This window comes from Nicotiana attenuata, unplaced genomic scaffold (genome assembly GCF_001879085.1).
Source record: "Nicotiana attenuata strain UT unplaced genomic scaffold, NIATTr2, whole genome shotgun sequence".
Taxonomy (NCBI): domain Eukaryota; kingdom Viridiplantae; phylum Streptophyta; class Magnoliopsida; order Solanales; family Solanaceae; genus Nicotiana; species Nicotiana attenuata.
This window is the reverse complement of record NW_017675362.1, coordinates 27,504-46,688: the sequence shown is the minus strand read 5'-3', so window position 1 is coordinate 46,688 and position 19,185 is coordinate 27,504. Positions and strand designations below refer to the sequence as shown.

Sequence of the window (19,185 nt, the reverse complement as noted above, 5' to 3'; positions counted from 1 at the left end):
CATAACTCCAACAGATCATTAACAATTGAATCAAGACGAGACAAAACAAATAGCCAATGAAGTCCTAGGCAGTGATGGAAATGGGCCTAGGAAGTCTGCCAGAGACAAACGAGTGCCAATATGGATGACTGATTATGCGACTGCAACTAAGGGTGTTAAACGGACCGGGTCAGCCCGGTTCCGGACCGGCCTAGACCGGTAGAACCCGGACCCGGCCCGGACCGGTAAGGGGGGGCTGGGCTGGGCTGGGTAGAGGGTTGGGGTGGGTTTGGACGGTTTAAATTTTTGAAACGGGTTACACGGTCCGGTAAAACCCGTTAGATGAACAGTGTTGTTAAACCGGTTAAGCGGACCGGCCCGGAACGTGAATATAACATGAATATACCGTGAATATACCATAAATATACTATCAATATACTATAAATATACCATGAATATACCATGAATATACCAATTATTGTATACTAATTAACATAATTTAAAATTGTTGGAATTTAACATATAGTGTATATATTTAGGGTATAAAACTATAAATGCTCAAATCATAGAATATGATGGTAACATATTATTTTTAAAATATGCTATATATGTGTTATTTTAAGATTTTAAGACAATTTGTGTTATTTTAAATTATTAGACGTATTTATGCTTAATGATTTAGTTTGTTAGATTAATTTGAAGTATTATTAATTTATTATGCATGAAAATTTAGTTTACTATTTATTTGTTAATTTACTTTTTAAATGCGAACTTTAATTTTGTAATTTTGAAATAAATATAGCACTTGCAATTTATAAGTGCAATTTTTTCCCATCTTCCTTGTATTCTTTATGTTAGTACTTTGTATTAATACTATAACTTACAATATTTATACAAAATACAAAAAAAAAAATTAAAATTATACTAAACCCGGCCCGGCCCGGCCCCCTCAACCCGTAACCCTTATGGTTCAGTTTTTACCCGGATGAACCCGAACCCGTTAAGACCCAACCCGTAATTGGCCCGGACCGTAACCCATACGGGTCCAAAAAATATAGGCCCGGCCCACCCGTTAAACACCTTTAACTGGAACTGCACTAGATCTATCAAATAAACCTTACTCTATTTGCAACTCTGTTTCCTATGATAGATTGAAGTCAGCTTATCAACATTACTTGACAGCCTTCTCAGCTATCACTCAACCATAGACTTTCCATGAGGCATCTAAAGACAAGAGATGGATTGAAGCCACGAAGGCAGAAATTCAAGCATTACAATACAACAAGACATAGGAGTTAGTGACATTACCAGCAGGGAAAGTTCCCATAGGCTGTAGATGGGTCTATAAGGTGAAGTACAAAGCCAATAGGCATGTTGAGAGGTTCAAGGCACGGTTGGTAGCTAAGGGATATAGCCAAAAAGAAGGCCTAGACTACAATGAAACCTTTTTACTAGTGGTGAAAAAGGTTACAGTTAGAGCTGTGATTTCTGTTGCAGCTACTGAAGGGTGGCATATACACCAAATGGATGTATATAATGCTTTCCTTCAAGGGGACCTTTATGATAAGGTGTACATAAGCTACCCAAGGGATTTGTCAGCCAGGGGGAGAATGAAGGCAAGGTGTGTAGGCTTGTCAAATCCCTTTATGGGTTGAAACAAGCAAGCAGGCAGTGGAATGTAAAACTTACTGAAACTTTGGTGTCTCAAGGTTTTGTGCAAAGCTCCCTAGACTATTATTTATTTACTAAGAAGCAGGACAGTAAAGTTGTAGTCATTCTAGTTTACGTGGATGACATGCTGATTACTGGTAATGACTTAACACTCATTGAAGAAACCAAGAAGCAGTTGCATCAGACCTTCAAGCTGAAGGATTTGGGTGAGTTGAAGTATTTCTTGGGAATTGATTTTTGTAGATCTCATAGAGGAATCATGATGAATCAGAGAAAGTATAGTTTGGAGCTTATATCAGAAATGGGCTTAAGTGCAGCTAAGCCAAGCTGGACACCATTGGATTGCAACCAAAAGATCACAACTACTGAGCTAGATGAGGTTGCAGGATCAAACAATGATGAATTATTGGAAGATAAGGGAAAATATCAGAGGTTGATTGAGAAGTTATTATATCTCATATTGACAAGGCTAGACATTGCTTTTGTTGTACAGACACCTAGCCAGTTTATGCAAAATCCAAAGAAGTCACACTGGGAAGCAGCCATAAGAGTAGTTAAGTATGTGAAAAAGGAACCATGATTGGGAAATGAGCAGCAATAAGAAGAACACATTGACTGCTTTTTGTGATGCTGATTAGGCATCTTGTCCAAATACAAGAAGTCTGTAACAGGCTTCATTGTGAAACATGGATATTCATTAGTTGCATGGAAATCAAATAAGCAGAATACAACGTCAAAAAGCTCAGCAGAAGCAGAGTACAGAAGCATGGCTTCAGTGGTTTCAGAATTAATATGATTAAAAGGAGTATTCAAGGAGCTGGGAGCAGAAATTGAGTTGCCAATTTTGGTACATTGTGACAGCAAAGCTGCACTACTGATAGAAGCAAATCCTGTGTATCATCAGAGGACAAAGCACATTGAAATAAATTGTCATTTCATTAGAGAGAAGATTCAAAAGGAGCTGATCAAAACGATGCACGTAGGGTCAACAGATCAACTTGCAGACATCCTTACAAAGGGGCTTGCAAGACAATAACATGAATTTTTGATGTCCAAACTGGGAGTGCACAACATCTTTCCACCTACCAGTTTTGAGGGGGAGTATTGAGACAATTGGAGACTAGGCACATGAGAATCATGTAATAGTTAGTTGTATAGTTAATTATAGTTAGGAAGTTTGTTAAGTTGGTAATGTGAGTTAGTTAGATGGTTAGTAGTGAGTTAGCTGTTAGTATAAATAGTTTGTCCTGTACAGTTTTTCATTACACAGAAAATGAGAGCATCAGATTCTCTCTCTCTCTCTCTCTCTCTCTCTCTCTCTCTCTCTCTCTCTCTCTCTCTCTCTCTCTCTCTCTCTCTCTCTCTCTCTCTCTCTCTCTCTCTCTCTCTTATTTCCCCATTACTGATGCTTGAGATCTTGCTTGCATGGCGGTCTAGCACAGATCAGTTCAAGATCTCTATACTTTATATGTGGACTCTCAAACTTTTCAGCTCCACGTGATCCATTACTACGATCCACATGTCAATATTCGTGATTCATTGTATGCCACCCACATTGTCAAAAATATTTATAGTAACCGAAGCCCACAACTAGCTTTTTCATGTGTCCACGTCTCTAAGCTCGTACAGGTAAGCAAATCAAGCCCCACACCTTCGCCTTGTCGTCACCATACTCGTCCTGCCGAACCTGGGGTTTGATACTAATTGTTAGGCTCAACAAGCCCAAAGATACTCTTAACATAGTGTGATAGTATCCGCTTTGGACTAAACACACACGATTTTCAGCAAAAGGTCTCACACTATTAAAAGATCCTTACACCTTATACTTCTTATCTTTACAGTTATTAATATGCGACTTTATTCGCAGCCTCGACAAGTAATATATACAAGGTTTTTACGTGGTGTTAGGACTTGATCAATTATTTTACTCCGTTGGCCGGCAACCATGTGAGTAGACAAACACTCTTTAATTTCATTTTCTAATTAAATTAAGTAAATGACTTTGAATTAGCAAAAAAAGAAAAAAGAATAAACCACAAACACATTAGAAAGGTGAATATAACATATCCAACACGTAGCCAAAATTCTATAGCTTTTGAAGACTAGAAAAGCAATATGTCAAGCCATCAAATGCGCCTCAATTCTAGTTAAACTGCAATTGCACTTGGACTGTATGAATATTTTAGAATATTCTTTTACCATAACAATCAACTTATTAAAATCCTTTTCATTCGACTTAAAACCACTTTATCAAACTCATATGGCTGAAAAAGAAATAAATTTAAGTTACATATAATGATAGTGTAAGATTTTTTATATTATTGTTAATAACTTAATATTAATATCAACAACAAAATAACAAACTCAGTATAATCCCACAAGTGAGGCCGGAGATAGTGTGTACGCAGACCTTACACATGTCCTGTGCCAATAGATAGGTTGTTTCCGGCAGAGGCGTATCTAGTGTAGAAGCTATGAGTTCAACTCAACCCTTTATTTTTGTCCAAAAAATTATTAATTATATACAAATAATAAATCTTGAGCCCATTAAATAAGATGATATGTACTAGTAGAATTGTGAATCTGAACCCGTAAAGTTTAAATCCTGAATTCGCCTCTGATTTCAGGTAGACCATTAGTTCAAGGAAAGCAATCGGTTAATATTAATATGTAAAAGAATATTAATTATTTATTTTTATGAGATTACTAATTANCGAGAGAGAGAGAGAGAGAGAGAGAGAGAGAGAGAGAGAGAGAGAGAATAAAGAGAGAGACTTCCGGCCACGATTTGTCGGCAACGCTTTAAAACATACCCATTTCACAGATCTGTGCATTACAGCCTTTTTTCTGGTGTGTATGTACTTCAACCTATTTCAATTTCCATTAATCTTTTTCTATTTTTGCTGGTGATTTTTCTGTTCTGGGTATAGTTTAAGATTCTTGAATTTATTGACCCAAATATAGAAACTTAATACTTTCAAGTCAAGAAGTTGTGATTTTGCTAGTTCTTGATCTTTTGTGTTCTGGTTGTAGTTTATGGTATTTGAATTTAATGGAGCAAATATAGAAACTTCTATTTTCAAGTCAACAGAATTGATTTTTTTTCTGGATAGAATGGAAAATGGATATAGAGGACTGATATAATTGACTCCAACTTATATAGACTATTCATATTATTTCTCTATTGGATTTGCCATTATTATGAGTATACTAGTTCTTCATAATGGTGTAAAGTTGTGACCTTTGATTTTTTTTGATTTTATAGAAGCAATAAAAAGGGAAGAAATCTGAAATCTCTGTTGTGCTATATATCATGGCGCCGACCACGATTCGAAAGGCGATCGGGGCAGTGAAGGATCAGACGAGCATAGGGCTCGCGAAAGTAGCCAGCAACATGGCGCCGGAGCTGGAAGTTGCTATTGTTAAGGCTACAAGCCATGATGATGAACCTGCGAGCGAGAAGTACATCAGGGAGATTCTTCACTTGACTTCGGTCTCTCGTGGCTATGTGAGTGCTTGTGTTTCGTTGATTTCCAGAAGGTTAGGCAAAACCCGCGATTGGATTGTTGCCATCAAGTGTTTGATGCTCATTCACCGTCTTCTCAATGATGGTGATATTGTGTTTCAGCAAGAGATCATGTATGCCACGAGGAGAGGCACCAGGCTTCTCAATTTGTCTGATTTTCGCGATGAGGCTCATTCAAATTCGTGGGATCATTCGGCTTTTGTAAGGACTTATGCTTTGTATTTGGATCAAAGATTGGAGTTGATGGTTTTTGAGAGGAAGCAAAATGGGAGTACTGGTGGAGAGATTGAGAGATATGGTTCTAGAGAAGAAAGGTGGAGATCTCCTCCTAGCTCTAACCGAGGCAATGGTTATGATTATGGTGAGTTCAGGGATGAGCCTGCTTACGGAATGAGGAAGTCGCGATCATCTGGGGATGTGAGAGAGTCAACACAGGAGCGGAAAGATGTGACCCCATTAAGAGAGATGAACCCTGAGAAGATCTTTGGGAAGATGACTCATTTGCAGCGGTTGTTGGATCGGTTTTTGTCTTGTCGACCAACTGGATTGGCGAAAAATGAAAGGATGGTATTGGTTGCTTTGTATCCTATGGTGAAAGAAAGTTTCCAGCTTTATGCTGATATATGTGAGGTTTTGGCTGTTTTGTTGGATAAATTCTTTGACATGGAGTACCAGGATTGCGTTAAGGCATTTGATGCCTATGCTAGTGCAGCAAAGCAGATCGATGAGCTAGTGGGATTCTTCAACTGGTGTAAGGATATTGGTGTGGCTAGGTCGTCTGAGTATCCAGAAGTTCAGAGGATAACAAGCAAGCTATTGGATACATTAGAGGAGTTTGTGAGGGACAGGGCTAAGGCGACAAAAAGTCCCGAGCGGAAAGTTGAGGCTCTACCAGCTCCACCAGAAGAACCAGCTCCTGATATGAATGAGATTAAAGCGTTGCCTGCACCGGAGGAGTATACTCCTCCACCACCTCCTGAACCGGAGCCTCCTAAGCCAGTGGTTCAGGAGACTGGGGATTTGGTGGATTTGAGGGAGGAGGGTGTTACTGCCGATGATCAGGGAAATAAATTTGCCTTGGCATTGTTTGCAGGGCCTGGAACAAACAATGGGTCGTGGGAAGCGTTCCCCGGCAATGGGGAAACTCAGGTGACCTCTGCTTGGCAGAATCCTGCGGCTGAGATAGGTAAGGCTGATTGGGAGTTGGCTTTGGTGGAGACAGCTAGTCACCTGTCTAATCAGAAGGCCGCATTGGGCGGTGGACTTGATCCACTACTGTTGAATGGCATGTATGATCAAGGGATGGTTAGGCAGCATGTTTCCACTGCCCAGTTGAGTGGAGGTAGTGCCAGCAGTGTGGCATTACCCGGGCCAGGGAAGAGTGCAACGCCAGTTTTGGCACTCCCTGCACCCGATGGAACGGTCCAGGCAGTTGGACAGGATCCATTTGCTGCATCTTTGACTGTTCCACCTCCTTCATATGTACAAATGGCGGATTTGGAGAAGAAACAGCAATTGCTTGTACAGGAGCAAGTCGTATGGCAGCAATATGCTAGAGAAGGTATGCAAGGCCAAACGAGTTTGTCCAAGATCAACACTGGCGGATATTATGGTCCACAAACAGCTGCGATGCCTTATGGCATGCCACCAGTAAATGGTGTCGGATTACCACCTGCGGCAGGGTACTACTACGCTCCTTACTGATTTTGCCACGTATACATTATTTTCCTTTTCATTTTCCATTTCATTGTTATGTTCTTTATCTTAGTGCTTTGATCTTTTTCCACTGTATTCTATTGATGGATATATGTTCAATTTGTGCATGGTTAGTGAGGGTAGTGGTTGAGAGGAAGAGAGAATGGGCTGAAGAGAATAGAGACTAATGGTTGTGGGGGGGAGTCTTATGCTGGGTGCTCTGTAATCCTAATAGCACGACTCATCTGTTTTTGTAATATCTGTATTTTCTTCAGGTCGTCGTTTAAGTGATGCTCGTTTCTGTAGTGTAAACTAACTCCATTCTGATCATTGACCAATGCCTCATTTAATTATCTTGGTTCCTTCTTTCTTGAGACTACGCCGTCTAATGCTTTGTAATTCTCTTGCTCTACCAAGAACTTTGAGTTATGTACTAAAAGATAATAAAACTCATTTTAAGCTGCTGAAGAATTTGTAGCTATCATATGGTAGGTTTGATTGGTTGCTTTAGACGAAAAACGCTTAAAATTCACTTCATGAATTTGAGTTGTGCTAGTAGCAAGCTACAAGTATATTTTTGGTGAAGTGAACCAACTGCATACAATTATGAACAAGATGTGTGCTAGTTCTGAGGCTTTGACTTAAATTTGATTGAATTCAGTTTGTCATGCTCTTATCTCACTATCTTGGTCTCCTTTCTGTATTTAAGCTGATAAATGGATTGATTTGGTAAAATATAGATTATAAAGGGTTTGGTATCTTAGTTTTTGGTTTTGGAAGAATTGGTTTTTGTGCATTGAATTATTTGTTCTTGGAAAATATTTTTTTGGCATTTCTTTTTATGGAAAACAAAGCAGCTGTTTATCCAGAAAAATGAAAAACCAAACAAACAGATTCTCAGAAATCTTTCTTTGTATGACTATCTTGGCAACAGAATATTCATTAATAAGAGGAAAAATTGTTATACTCATCCATGAAGATCAAGGAAATAATTAGATAATAACAATAGCCAGAAAGAAAAAGCTGGCTGAAGAAAGAAGACGAGAGAAATAATGAAGCTGAAAATGACATAGGATTACCTGATAAGGCAGGGCTCTAATATTAAACTAATGTTGTTTCTATGCCAATTTTTATTAGGTCGTGCCTATCGTTTAGCTATCCTTTCATTGTCATCTTTGGTGTCTTAAGTTGGATGATAGTTGTCCATAGTATAAAATGCAGTTGACCTATCCTATCCTTTGGTTGATCAACTCCTGGTCCATTTGTGAATTTAAATTAAAAAAGGAAATTATCAAATTGAAGTGGCACGCAAGGAAGGGTAAAATCATGGGAGATTAAGTGGGTGTTTGGACATAAGAATTCTAAAATTCCAAAGAAAGTGATTTTTTTAATATTTGAAAATTAGAGTTGTGTTTGGACATGAAAATAATTTTGGGTTGTTTTTGAAGTTTTGTGAGTGATTTGAAAAACCATTCTGTTTTTTTGAGTTTTTCAAATTTTTGAGAAATTTCAAAATTCATTTTCAAGTGAAAATTGGAAAATTTATGGCCAAACACTGATTTCCAAAAAAATGTGAATTTTTTTTGAGAAAAATCTTATGTTCAAACGGGCTCTAAAAGTACACAAAGGCAAAAACCGTTGGACAATATTTTTATTTGTCTAAACTTTGATGGACAAAGTTATTCGTTATTTGTATTGATGAGATGTAGTAATAAGTACTCGAAAGAATAGTCGAGGTGAGCGAGCTTGATATATACACCTCGAGCTTGATATATATTGATGGAAGATAATAAATATTTAGTGGAATTGTGAGGATGCATGCAAGCTCGCTTAGACATCACCATTATAAAAAATGAAAAAAAGAAGGGATTATCAATCTGAAGTGGACGTGCAGGGCTTTCCTATTGGCTTTCTCATGGATTAGATTTACACGACGGCTTGAAAAATCCTTCACATTTGTGTCAAATTTTATATTCCTTTGTTTAAATCACCGTCTTTGATTTTATCTGCCCACGAAAATTGTTGCGTTTACAATACGTTTAATCCATTAATAGCTATCCATAAATCAAAACTGACTGACCGAAAGCTTTATTTTTCAAGAATTTTGATTCTGTAATAGGTGCCTGTTTCGTAAAACTGAAAGATAACAATTAACATTTCAGCATTAGCAATCAAACTTAGCGATCTCTTGTAGGTTAAACTTGCAAATAAAGCAACGTAATAACTGACAGAAAATAACGACAAGATATACATGATTCTTGGAAATTTCTTTTTCTTTTTCAATGAAGCACTCTCATGATTAGCATTCATCAAATAAAATTAAATTTGTATGATTTCAAATTTTTATCATTTTACAAGCAATTTAATTTGGTCTCGTTATGTGGTTCTTTTTCCATATTAAATAAATACTGACAATTATCATATTTCAATATTTTAGGGGCGATGTGCACAAATAGTCACTAACAGCTCTTGTCTTTATTTTAAAGCCAGTGTTTTAAATGTCTTTAGTCTTTAGCCACTGGTTTAATAAACTTTAGCTTCCCGGACGAAAATACCCTTCTGCTCATATCCTTAACTTCAGGACTTCAGGACTACATGTCCTTAACTTTTGAACTTGAAACTCTAAGTTCAGGACTTCAAGACTACATGTCCTTAACTTTTTAACCTGTAACTCTAAGTTCAGGACTACATATCCTTAACTTTTGAACTTGGAACTCTAAGTTCAGGATTTCAAGGCTACATGTCCTTAACTTTTGAACTTGGAACTCAAACTTCAAGACCAAGTGTCCTCAACTTTTGAACTTGTAAGTCAAAGTTAAGGACCTATTGTCCTTAACTTTTGAACTTGTAACTGTAAGTTAAGTACTGCTTGTCCTTAACTTTTGAACGTGTAACTGTAAGTTAAGGACTGTCTGTCCTTAACTTTCGAACTTGGAAATCAAAGTTAAGGACCTATTGTCCTTAACTTTTGAACTTGTAACTGTAAGTTCAGGACCTATTGTCCTTAACTTTTGAGCTTGTTAGTCTAAGTTCATGACCAAGTGTCCTTAACTTTTGAACTTGTAATTCTAAGTTCAGGACCAAGTGTCCTTAACTTTTGAACTTGGAACTCTAAGTTAAGGACCAATTGTCCTTAACTTTTGAACTTGTAACTGTTCGTTCAGAATCAATAACGTAGCAGAAAACCAAACGTTATTTGTATCTTTTCACAAAAAAAAATAATAATAATTGCAATTTACATATAAGATTGATGTCAGATTTGGCTTGGATGCAACATTGATAAGACAAATCTACATAACCTTTTCATTACTAGTCTAATGAAAATACAAGTGATGACGATTTAGTTGCTTGTCTGTATGAGCAAAAATAATTGCAATTATTTATGTATTTCTTAGTAGTCTGCACACGAGAAGATCTAATCTCTCGAATGATAATTATCACTATCCTTGAACATCACGGCCAGGTGAGATGGGAAGGGTGAGAAGTTCTTCGAGGTCCTTGGCANGTAAAACACATATTGCACTCTGTAAAGTATAAATAAGCTAGTTAAACTATATTATCCAATTCTAAATTCATACGATGAAAAAGAAAAAGGGGACTTTGAAAGTAATAAATCATTAGCAACAATCCATTCTCAGTTTAACAAATATATATAAAAGTAACGAACCTTCTCCAGTAATCCATGGTATAATAAACAGACAAATTATCAGAAAAACCGTCCAGCTATGATTGGAAGTTTCAAATACATTATACAAGCGAGCACTTTCCATTGCTTTTACAGTTTTCTATACCAAACTATGCCACAATTAAGAGAAAGTCATAGCCCTGTTTACTGTTACTCTATATCTGTAATTAACATTCAAATGCCTGTCAATCCCCAAAAAAAAGATTAGAGGTCGCAACGAACAATCTACAGAATTTTGTGAAAATGGAAAGTGAAAAGTTCAAATATCTGTCAAGATCAATGATGACACAACAACAACATAAGCTAGAAAGAAGAAAATGTAGTTGGTGGTAACAGAATGATAATAAAATTAATAGCCACTACCATCATGGTAGATGATGGTAGTGGAGCGTACATCATCCATCCCTGAGGGTTTGGGAAGAAAAGCAAGGGAAGAAAGGGTAAAAATGTCTTTTCATATTAATTTTAATAGGGTAGTGGCTATTTTTGCTCAACATTAAAATTGCTGGATAAAAACTAAATACCACCTTAAATAGTGGCTACCCCATGTCATTTCTACATATTTTAGAGAGAATTGAGTTGCAGCTTGGTGGCTATTTCTTCATCAACGTTACTTAGGTGTAACGTTTTAATTTCACCACCAATTCTCACCTTTTTTTTAGTACAAAAGATAAGATAATAGTCAAGGATGTCCCTTGGGAGTTTTACTTTATTTTATTGATTAATACTCTATTAAGGAGGGTGTTAAACGAAAATCAAATTTGTTTATTTTAATGATTTATGTCATTTCAGTGGCAATTTAATCGGTCTTTTTGTAGTTAAGCTTTTCCAAAAAGAAAATAATTTTTGATAGATACCATATAACTTTCAGAGGTGGAGGATTTGAGTTGCATTCTGGTGATTATTAGTCTACCTAACTTTTAAAGGTGGAGTATTCGAGTTAAGCATAGAGTTATAATTTCACTAAAGTATCCCTTTTTTGTCTTCTCATTTTCCACAATTATAAGCCTAGCCTCACTTCAAAAAATTTTTAAGACAAAAAAAAAATACTACAAAAGAAAGATACTTCTAACATGTGACTTTGCTTTTTAGTTCATGAATCATGGGAATATTATATAAATCTTATGCATGGAGCTCTTTATCAACTTTATGAAGATAGTGAAAGAATAAAGGGGTCTAGACTCTAGAATCATACTTTATAAGTGAAGAGTGTAATGAATAAAAATCGTGACTTTTCTTCAGAGAATTACACTAATAGATGCATAAACAAAAAAAAAAAAAAAAAAATCATCTTTTTGATGGGTACGTGTATGGCTGGCACATACGTACTAGCTAATGGAGTCCCCATATTCCACAAACCATTGGAGATCTCACTAATTTTTCATTATTTATCCCTTTTCATAATGTTACTACTATTTTTGTTTCTTTGTATCAGTTTTGAAGCCCGACTAATTTAAATTTTTTTTAAAATCTAATTTCAGAAGGTAAAACACTCTTTATCAAAAGCAACTTCGTATCCAGAACTTGAACCCGAGACCTTTAGCAAAGATGGAGGAGTACCACAACCTTCGGCAGTAAATATTACTACTACTTATTTCAACCAAAAAACATCTAGAGGGTTCTTTTCATAGTGCTCTTGCTTTCTTCTTTTTCATTTTAATTTCTTGTGGGTAGTTTGCTTTGGTTGATATATGGCACAAAGGGGGACCTTTTACTTTTGAGAAGTTTCATTATTGGCTATGAACTTTATGCACTTGCATATTATATAATGTCTCAATTATTGAAATAAAGCCACAGCTTTGTATAGGTTATCTATGATTTATTTATATATTAAGTTATGTATGAATTAACAAATGGAAAATTAGGTTGTAAATGATAGTGACAATATTTGGAAAGAACGTCGCTGATGTGGATGTTTACTAGCACCTTACTATGCTACATTGCTACTAATATTGTTGTATAGGGTCAAATTTGACCTTCAGTATCTCTACGCCAGTGGGTATGCCCAATGAGTGTACGCCAACCAACGTAGCGGGTACGACTCGGCCGTGAGGACAAAAGCGACATCGTTTCGAACTCAGCGTCTACGCTAGGGAGACGTTACCTATTTTTGTAACTTTTTGATTCTTTCGAGGAAGGTCTCCTATTATATAAAGGAGACTTCCACATTGTAAAAAGGGCATCTGATCTAATACAACTCTCTCATTTATCCGGCTTTCTCTCTCTATATCTCTACTTCTAACGAAGATATCTTATTGGTAAACATTGTCACTTTGCAATATTAGATCTACAACAATATTACCATCTTTGCATCTCTAGGCTTATTATATTTGATTACGATTTACCCCTCTTCTATTTTTGATTGTTTTATCGCTTACAAAGTATATCGTTAACTTTTGAGCCAAACAATTTGGCGTCGTCTATGGGGATTTCGAGAATCAAAATCATAGTATACACCTAGAGATCAACCAACTACCACTCTCTACACTACATAAAAACAGAAAAATGGCAAAAAATAGCACAAGATCGAAAACCATATTGGGTGTCACTACCAATCTCCTGGGCCCTCTCAACGAGGTCAGTGACGGTGGCATCCTGAATGCAACCCCTAGCATCACACCGGGTGCAGAGATCTCACCTTCCCCATCCGAAGGCCTGACGATCTTGCACGAAAAAGGAGCTTCCACATCTGCGGCTACGGAAGCACCCTCAGCAGTCAAAGAGCTATTGGAAAGATGGCTAACAAGCACTCTAAGTGGCTTGGTTGAGAGGTCACCGCAAAATAACATGGTATGTACACCAACGGTAGGTATCACTGCTGCCGTGGGCGAACCGGAAGCTACACTAGTAAATAACAGACCCACCGAGACACAGACCAATGATGGCACGCTAACAGCCATCCTAAAGAAGATGGAAGAAATGGGAAATGAAAACAAGGCGCTCCGTGGTCAGATGAAGGAACATCAGGAGAGGGTCGACAAGATCCCCGGTGCTCCCAAGTTGCTACCAAAACGCGACGTGGGAAGGTTCGTTGAACAACCATACACTGAAGAAGCTGCTCCTCACTCCACCCCAAAAACCTTCAAGATGCCACCCTACTTAAGGGTATACGACGGAACCACAGATCCCGAGGATCATCTGATCCACTACGTCACCGCCGTGAAGGGCGACGACCTATCGAAAGAACAGGTACCGTCGGTACTGCTGAAGAAGTTTGGCGAGACGTTGACAGGAGGGGCCTTAACATGGTACTCTCAGCTACCGGCTAAGGCAATATCAACGTTCGAGGAAATGGCGGATAAGTTCGTCACAGCCCATGCAGGCGCGAAGAAAGCGGAGGCCAGGGTCAACGACATCTTCGCCGTCAGGCAAACCACAGGAGAGGGACTCAGGGACTTCCTGGCAAGGTTTAACAGGGTAAGGATGAGTCTACCAAACGTATCGGAAGGTATGGCAGTCGCCGCTTTCCAGAACGGGCTAAGCAGGGATGGTTCGAGGGCAACCAAGAAGCTGCTGAGCCGCCTCATGAAATATCCCCCTACCACATGGGAGGAAATCCACAACGCCTATTGCGCCGAGGTACGAGCGGACGAGGACGATCTTAATGGGCCGACCCAACGGCTAACAGCGATACACTCAGAAACGAGGAGAGATCGACGGAACGAAGGACGACGAGAACAACTCCCCCGCTCCAACAGAGATCGACATCAGCCATACACCAGATCCTCCCATCCGCCACCAAGGCATACAGACGCGCTACAGCGACACGTCGCCCCACTCCGAAACGAAAGAGGTACGCCCCCTTTATTAACCGCCCATAACTTTTGTGTATCTCCTTCAGAAATAGTGTACGCACTGGAGAAGCTGGGCACCAAGGTGCAGTGGCCGCAGAAGATGAAATCAGACCCTGCCACAAGGAAATCAAACGCCCTATGTGAGTTCCATCAGGAACGGGGACACAAAACCGAAGACTGCATAGGCCTACGGCAAGAGGTGGTCAGGATGCTGAACCAGGGATACCTGAGGGAGTTACTCAGTGACAAAGGGAAAATCAACTTTGCACGCGGACGAGAACAACCCCACGGGCCGCCGAAGCCACCTTCCCCAGCGCGCACGATAAACATGATCGTCGGAGGCGGCGACGAGTCAGTGATCAATCACGTCAAGTTCGCCACCACACACAGACTAAAGCGGACCATCGCCCATGAACGGTATGACGACTTCGAAGATAGTATCACCTTCGATAAGTCTGATGCCGACGGTTTGTCTTTCCCTCATTATGATGCTTTAGTTATCACTTTACGTATCGCTGATACGGATGTTAAAAGAGTCATGATCGATGACGGAAGTGGCGCCTGTATTATCCACCCAAGGGTCCTCGTACAAATGGGACTCGAGGATAGGGTAATACCGCGCTGCATAACACTAACCGGTTTTAACAATGCAGTGGAACGGACGTCCGGAGAAATAGCACTGCCCGTCTTAGCGGGAGGAGTCACGCTGGAAACAACTTTCCACGTGATGAACCAAGAAACGGCGTACAACGTCATCATAGGACGCCCGTGGATACACGCCATGCGAGCGGTCCCTTCAAGCCTCTACCAAGTGATCAAATTCCCTACCCCATGGGGAGTATTCAGTATTCGAGGCGAGCCACGCACCGCACAAGAATGCTACAAAATAGCCCAAGACTGCGCCCACACCCAACAGCTAAAGGGGGCGAGCGCGGAGGCATAGCAATTAGCCGTGTCGGGAACTAAGGTCAACCCGACAACGGACGTCATCAAAGACCCTGACGTCGTGGAAGCCTGTAAAGCAACGGTCGAAGACCTCGACCCAGTCCAATTGGACAAAACCGATCCTACGAAGAAAGCCTATATCGGGCAAGGTCTCGCCAACCCAAGTAAGTATTGTGAATTCTTAACTAACCATGCAGATTTGTTCGCCTTTTCCCATTCAGATATGCCGGGAATCCCGCGAGACATCGCCACCCACAAGCTGAATGTCGATCCACTACATCCGCCCGTGCGACAGATGAGGAGAAAATTCAACGCCGCTATCAATGAAGCGGTCAGTGAGGAAGTAGACAAGTTACTGGCCAACGGCTCCATCAGAGAATCAAAGTACCCCCAGTGGGTCGCCAATGTCGTCATGGTCAAAAAGAAAAACGGGAAGTGGAGAATGTGTGTGGATTTCACTGATCTGAACAAAGCATGCCCAAAGGATTCATTCCCACTACCCCACATCGACCAACTGATCGACGCCACTGCAGGACATGAACTACTGAGCTTCCTAGACGCCTACTCCGGCTACAATCAAATCATGATGGCCGAGGAGGACCAAGAGAAGACAACTTTCATCACCCACCAAGGGACTTACTGCTACAAGGTAATGCCCTTCGGGCTCAAAAATGCGGGGGCTACATACCAGAGACTGGTAACCAAAATGTTCAAAGAGCAGCTCGGTAAGACTATGGAAGTCTATATCGACGACATGCTGGTAAAGTCGACAAGAAAAGAGGACCACATCGACCATCTGAAAGAAACCTTCGAGATACTGAGAAGATACGGGATGAAACTGAACCCCGAGAAATGCGCCTTCGGCGTGGCATCAGGAAAATTTTTAGGGTTTCTCGTATCGCAACGAGGTATCGAAGTCAATCCAGATCAGATCAAGGCGATAGACGCAATACCGGAGATACTGAACAACAAAAAGCAGGTGCAAAAGCTGACGGGACGAATAGCCGCCTTGTGTAGGTTCATCTCACGGTCCTCCGACAGATGCCATAAGTTTTTTAATGTGCTGAGAAAGGACAAAGGGTTACAGTGGGATGAGGAATGCGTCGAGGCCCTAAGGAAATTGAAAGCGTACCTATCCTCACCGCCACTGCTAACCAAAGCCAACCCAGGCGAGCCACTGCTGGTATATTTAGCCGTATCAGAGGTCGCCGTCAGCGCAGTCCTAGTTCGTGAAAATGAAGGTACGCAATCTCCTATTTACTATATTAGCAAAACCTTAGTGGACGCCGAAACACGGTATCCACACCTTGAAAAATTAGCGTTGGCATTGGTCGTAGCTTCACGGAAGCTCCGACCCTATTTCCAATGCCACCCCATAAAGGTAGTAACGACCTTTCCCCTGAGAAGTATCCTGCACAAGCCTGAGTTATCAGGCAGACTCGCCCGATGGGCCACAGAGCTCAGTGAGCACGATATCTCATATCATCCAAGGAACGCCATCAAGTCGCAGGTACTTGCCGACTTCATAGCCGACTTCAGCGTAGAGATACTACCAGAGGCGGAATTGGAGGCACGCCGTGCCCCCTCCAATGCCGACCTATGGACTCTTTACACTGATGGCGCCGCTAACGCCTCGGGATCGGGACTGGGACTCGTTCTCGAGGTCCCCACGGGCGAAACAATTCGCCAGTCCATACGATGCCCCGAGATGACTAACAACGAAGCCGAGTACGAGGCTGTTATTGCAGGTTTGAAACTAGCCATCAACTATGGAGCTCGACGACTCATTCTCCATTGCGACTCTCAGCTCGTGGTGAACCAGGTCACTGGGGCTTACCAAATCAAGGAGCAGAGGTTACAAAAATACCAATCAGAAATCCACAGGTTAATGACCGAGTTCGACGAGTGCCGCTTCGAACAAGTTCCAAGAACACAGAACGTCGAGGCAGACGGCTTAGCAAAATTAGCCGCAGCCACTAAAAACTTCAACAAAGAAAGCGTGGTCACCCTCGATCTTCCTTCATCAGATCCGGGAAGAAGGGGAGTGATTGGAAACTCTGGAGTATGTGATTATTTATGGCTTGTGGGTCTGTGATTGGGGCTGGGCTGTCGCTGTTGGCCATTGACTGCCATAGGAGCGGGCCAAATGCTGTCAAAGCTTTGTTGAGGGCTTCCATTGTCACTCTTGCAAGATGCGCCGGGTTCTGCACTATCAATGTGATTCTCTTGTTGTCGAGAGTGAAGTCGTATGAGAGGCCTTGCCCCTGCAAGGAAACCTCCAACCAGGAGGCCGGTTGGTGGTCCGGTGGTAATGGGTGGGTGGAGATGGTGGTTGGTGTCGGGTCTTTTGCCATTTTTGTGTTTCTTAGCTTTGCTATTTTGGGAAAAGAGTGAAGTGGGGCTAAGCGACTGATTTCCCATCATAAAGCTTCCTAATGTCACATCTTGGATAGTGGAAGGGTTGCCTTATTTTGGGATTAAGGGATTTGGCTGCTCATTAATTGGGGATGTAACAGAGGTCACCTTTGAGGTCTTTTCGGTTGAAGAGGGAGGAGGTTGCAGACAGGGCACTCGATTGCCATATCTGTCGCTTGGATTTTCTCCATTAGAGAAGGTAGCAGTAGCTGTGGTAGGGGAAGCGTAGGCTTTGACCTTTGGGTTGGGTTGTACGTTACCGGTGGAGCCTAATGCTTCATGTGTTTTTGATTGCATGGGATCGGCCCCATTGGGCACATTGCCTAAGGTGATGATTGGGGCTCCAGGAAATGGGCTTGATCCCACTTGGGAGCTGGGCTGGTGGTTTGGTTTGGTGGGGTCGTCTGAGTTTGACCCGCTTTTCTTTTAGAGCTCGTGTTGGGTTGCTCTATTGGACTTGGGTTAGGCACGTGCCTTGTCAATTTTGGGTCATCGGTGGGTTTTATTATTGGGCCTTGTTGCCTTTTTGATTTTTTTTTGAATACTGTTTACTTGTTTTTTAACATTGTAATTAAAAGATTTGGTTTGGAGGAACTTACCTGAAATGGCATCAAACATGTTTACCTGGACCTCCTCCGCTTGTGTATTTTGTTGTGGTTTCAGCAATTGGCCTTCTGCATTTAGAGTTGTTTTTTGTTGTCCCTGCTTGCGTCTTCTTGGGAATGTGACAGTCTTTCATTGGCTCTCCTCCGGTGGGAGGTCCGTTGGGTGGTGTTCTTGTGATGCGTTGGCTGTTGTGGCTGGACGTTAATTGTATGAACATCTTAGGGTCGTGTGGCCTATCCTACCACAACTGGCGCATAAAGTTCCATCACCTTCGTAAATTACTGACTGCTTGTGGTCTCCAATGATCATTGATGTTTCCATTGGTGATTCAAGTGGAACTTGGATGCAGATGCGTGCATATCTCCCCCTTAGCGTGGAAGAAGTACATTGATCTATCTTCAGTAGTTTACCTAGTTTCCTCCCAACTTTCTCCAGGATGACTGTGTCATAGAATTTCGTTGGTAGTTGGGGTAATCTTATCCAGATGGCAGTGGTAGTAAGAGTGGCTTCCTGTGGAACAAATTTTGGTTCCCATTTACGAACGGACAGAAAATGACCAGATACAAACCATGGGCCAAGATGTAGTGCTTTCACCATGCTTTCCTTTAAGCTGAATTTCACTATGAAGAAATCCCATCTTAGGTCAATCAAGATTAACTGTTCGGATGGCTTCCATAGATCAATTAGTTTATCCTTAATTAGGAACAACTAATTTGAATATGCATCTATGATAAGATTTTTTCTAAATTCTTAAAAAGAGTTACTACTAACAAGGAAATGGTATAAATTGAGGGAAACGAACTTGTTTATTAATTTTTTCCAAATTTATATCCAAGACGCGATTTTCTATGATCCCCAAAGAGGGGGGG

At 40.6% G+C, this 19,185-nt stretch overlaps 2 protein-coding genes across 3 annotated transcripts; both read left to right on the top strand.

The window, feature by feature from the left end:
* Window positions 1-1,774: 1,774 nt before the first annotated feature.
* LOC109219992 (uncharacterized mitochondrial protein AtMg00810-like) lies at window positions 1,775-2,230 on the top strand. Its single transcript, XM_019384451.1, has one exon. It carries the CDS (start codon window positions 1,775-1,777, stop codon window positions 2,228-2,230), a length of 456 nt encoding a protein of 151 aa, XP_019239996.1.
* Window positions 2,231-4,371: 2,141 nt separating this feature from the next.
* Window positions 4,372-7,237, top strand: LOC109219993 (putative clathrin assembly protein At2g25430). 2 transcript variants are annotated; one of them, XM_019384452.1, is made up of 2 exons: window positions 4,372-4,500; window positions 4,916-7,237. In XM_019384452.1, exon 2 carries the CDS (start codon window positions 4,964-4,966, stop codon window positions 6,878-6,880), a length of 1,917 nt encoding a protein of 638 aa, XP_019239997.1. In that variant the 5' UTR covers window positions 4,372-4,500; window positions 4,916-4,963; the 3' UTR covers window positions 6,881-7,237. The 2 variants fall into 2 exon arrangements, with proteins under 2 accessions (XP_019239997.1, XP_019239998.1); XM_019384453.1 differs by having other exon boundaries at window positions 4,372-4,504.
* Window positions 7,238-19,185: the final 11,948 nt, after the last annotated feature.

Coding starts and splice junctions, on each gene's coding strand:
- LOC109219993 (XM_019384452.1), top strand. CDS start 4,964: ATGGCGCCGACCACGATTCGAAAGGCGATCGGGGCAGTGAAGGATCAG.
- LOC109219992 (XM_019384451.1), top strand. CDS start 1,775: ATGCTGATTACTGGTAATGACTTAACACTCATTGAAGAAACCAAGAAG.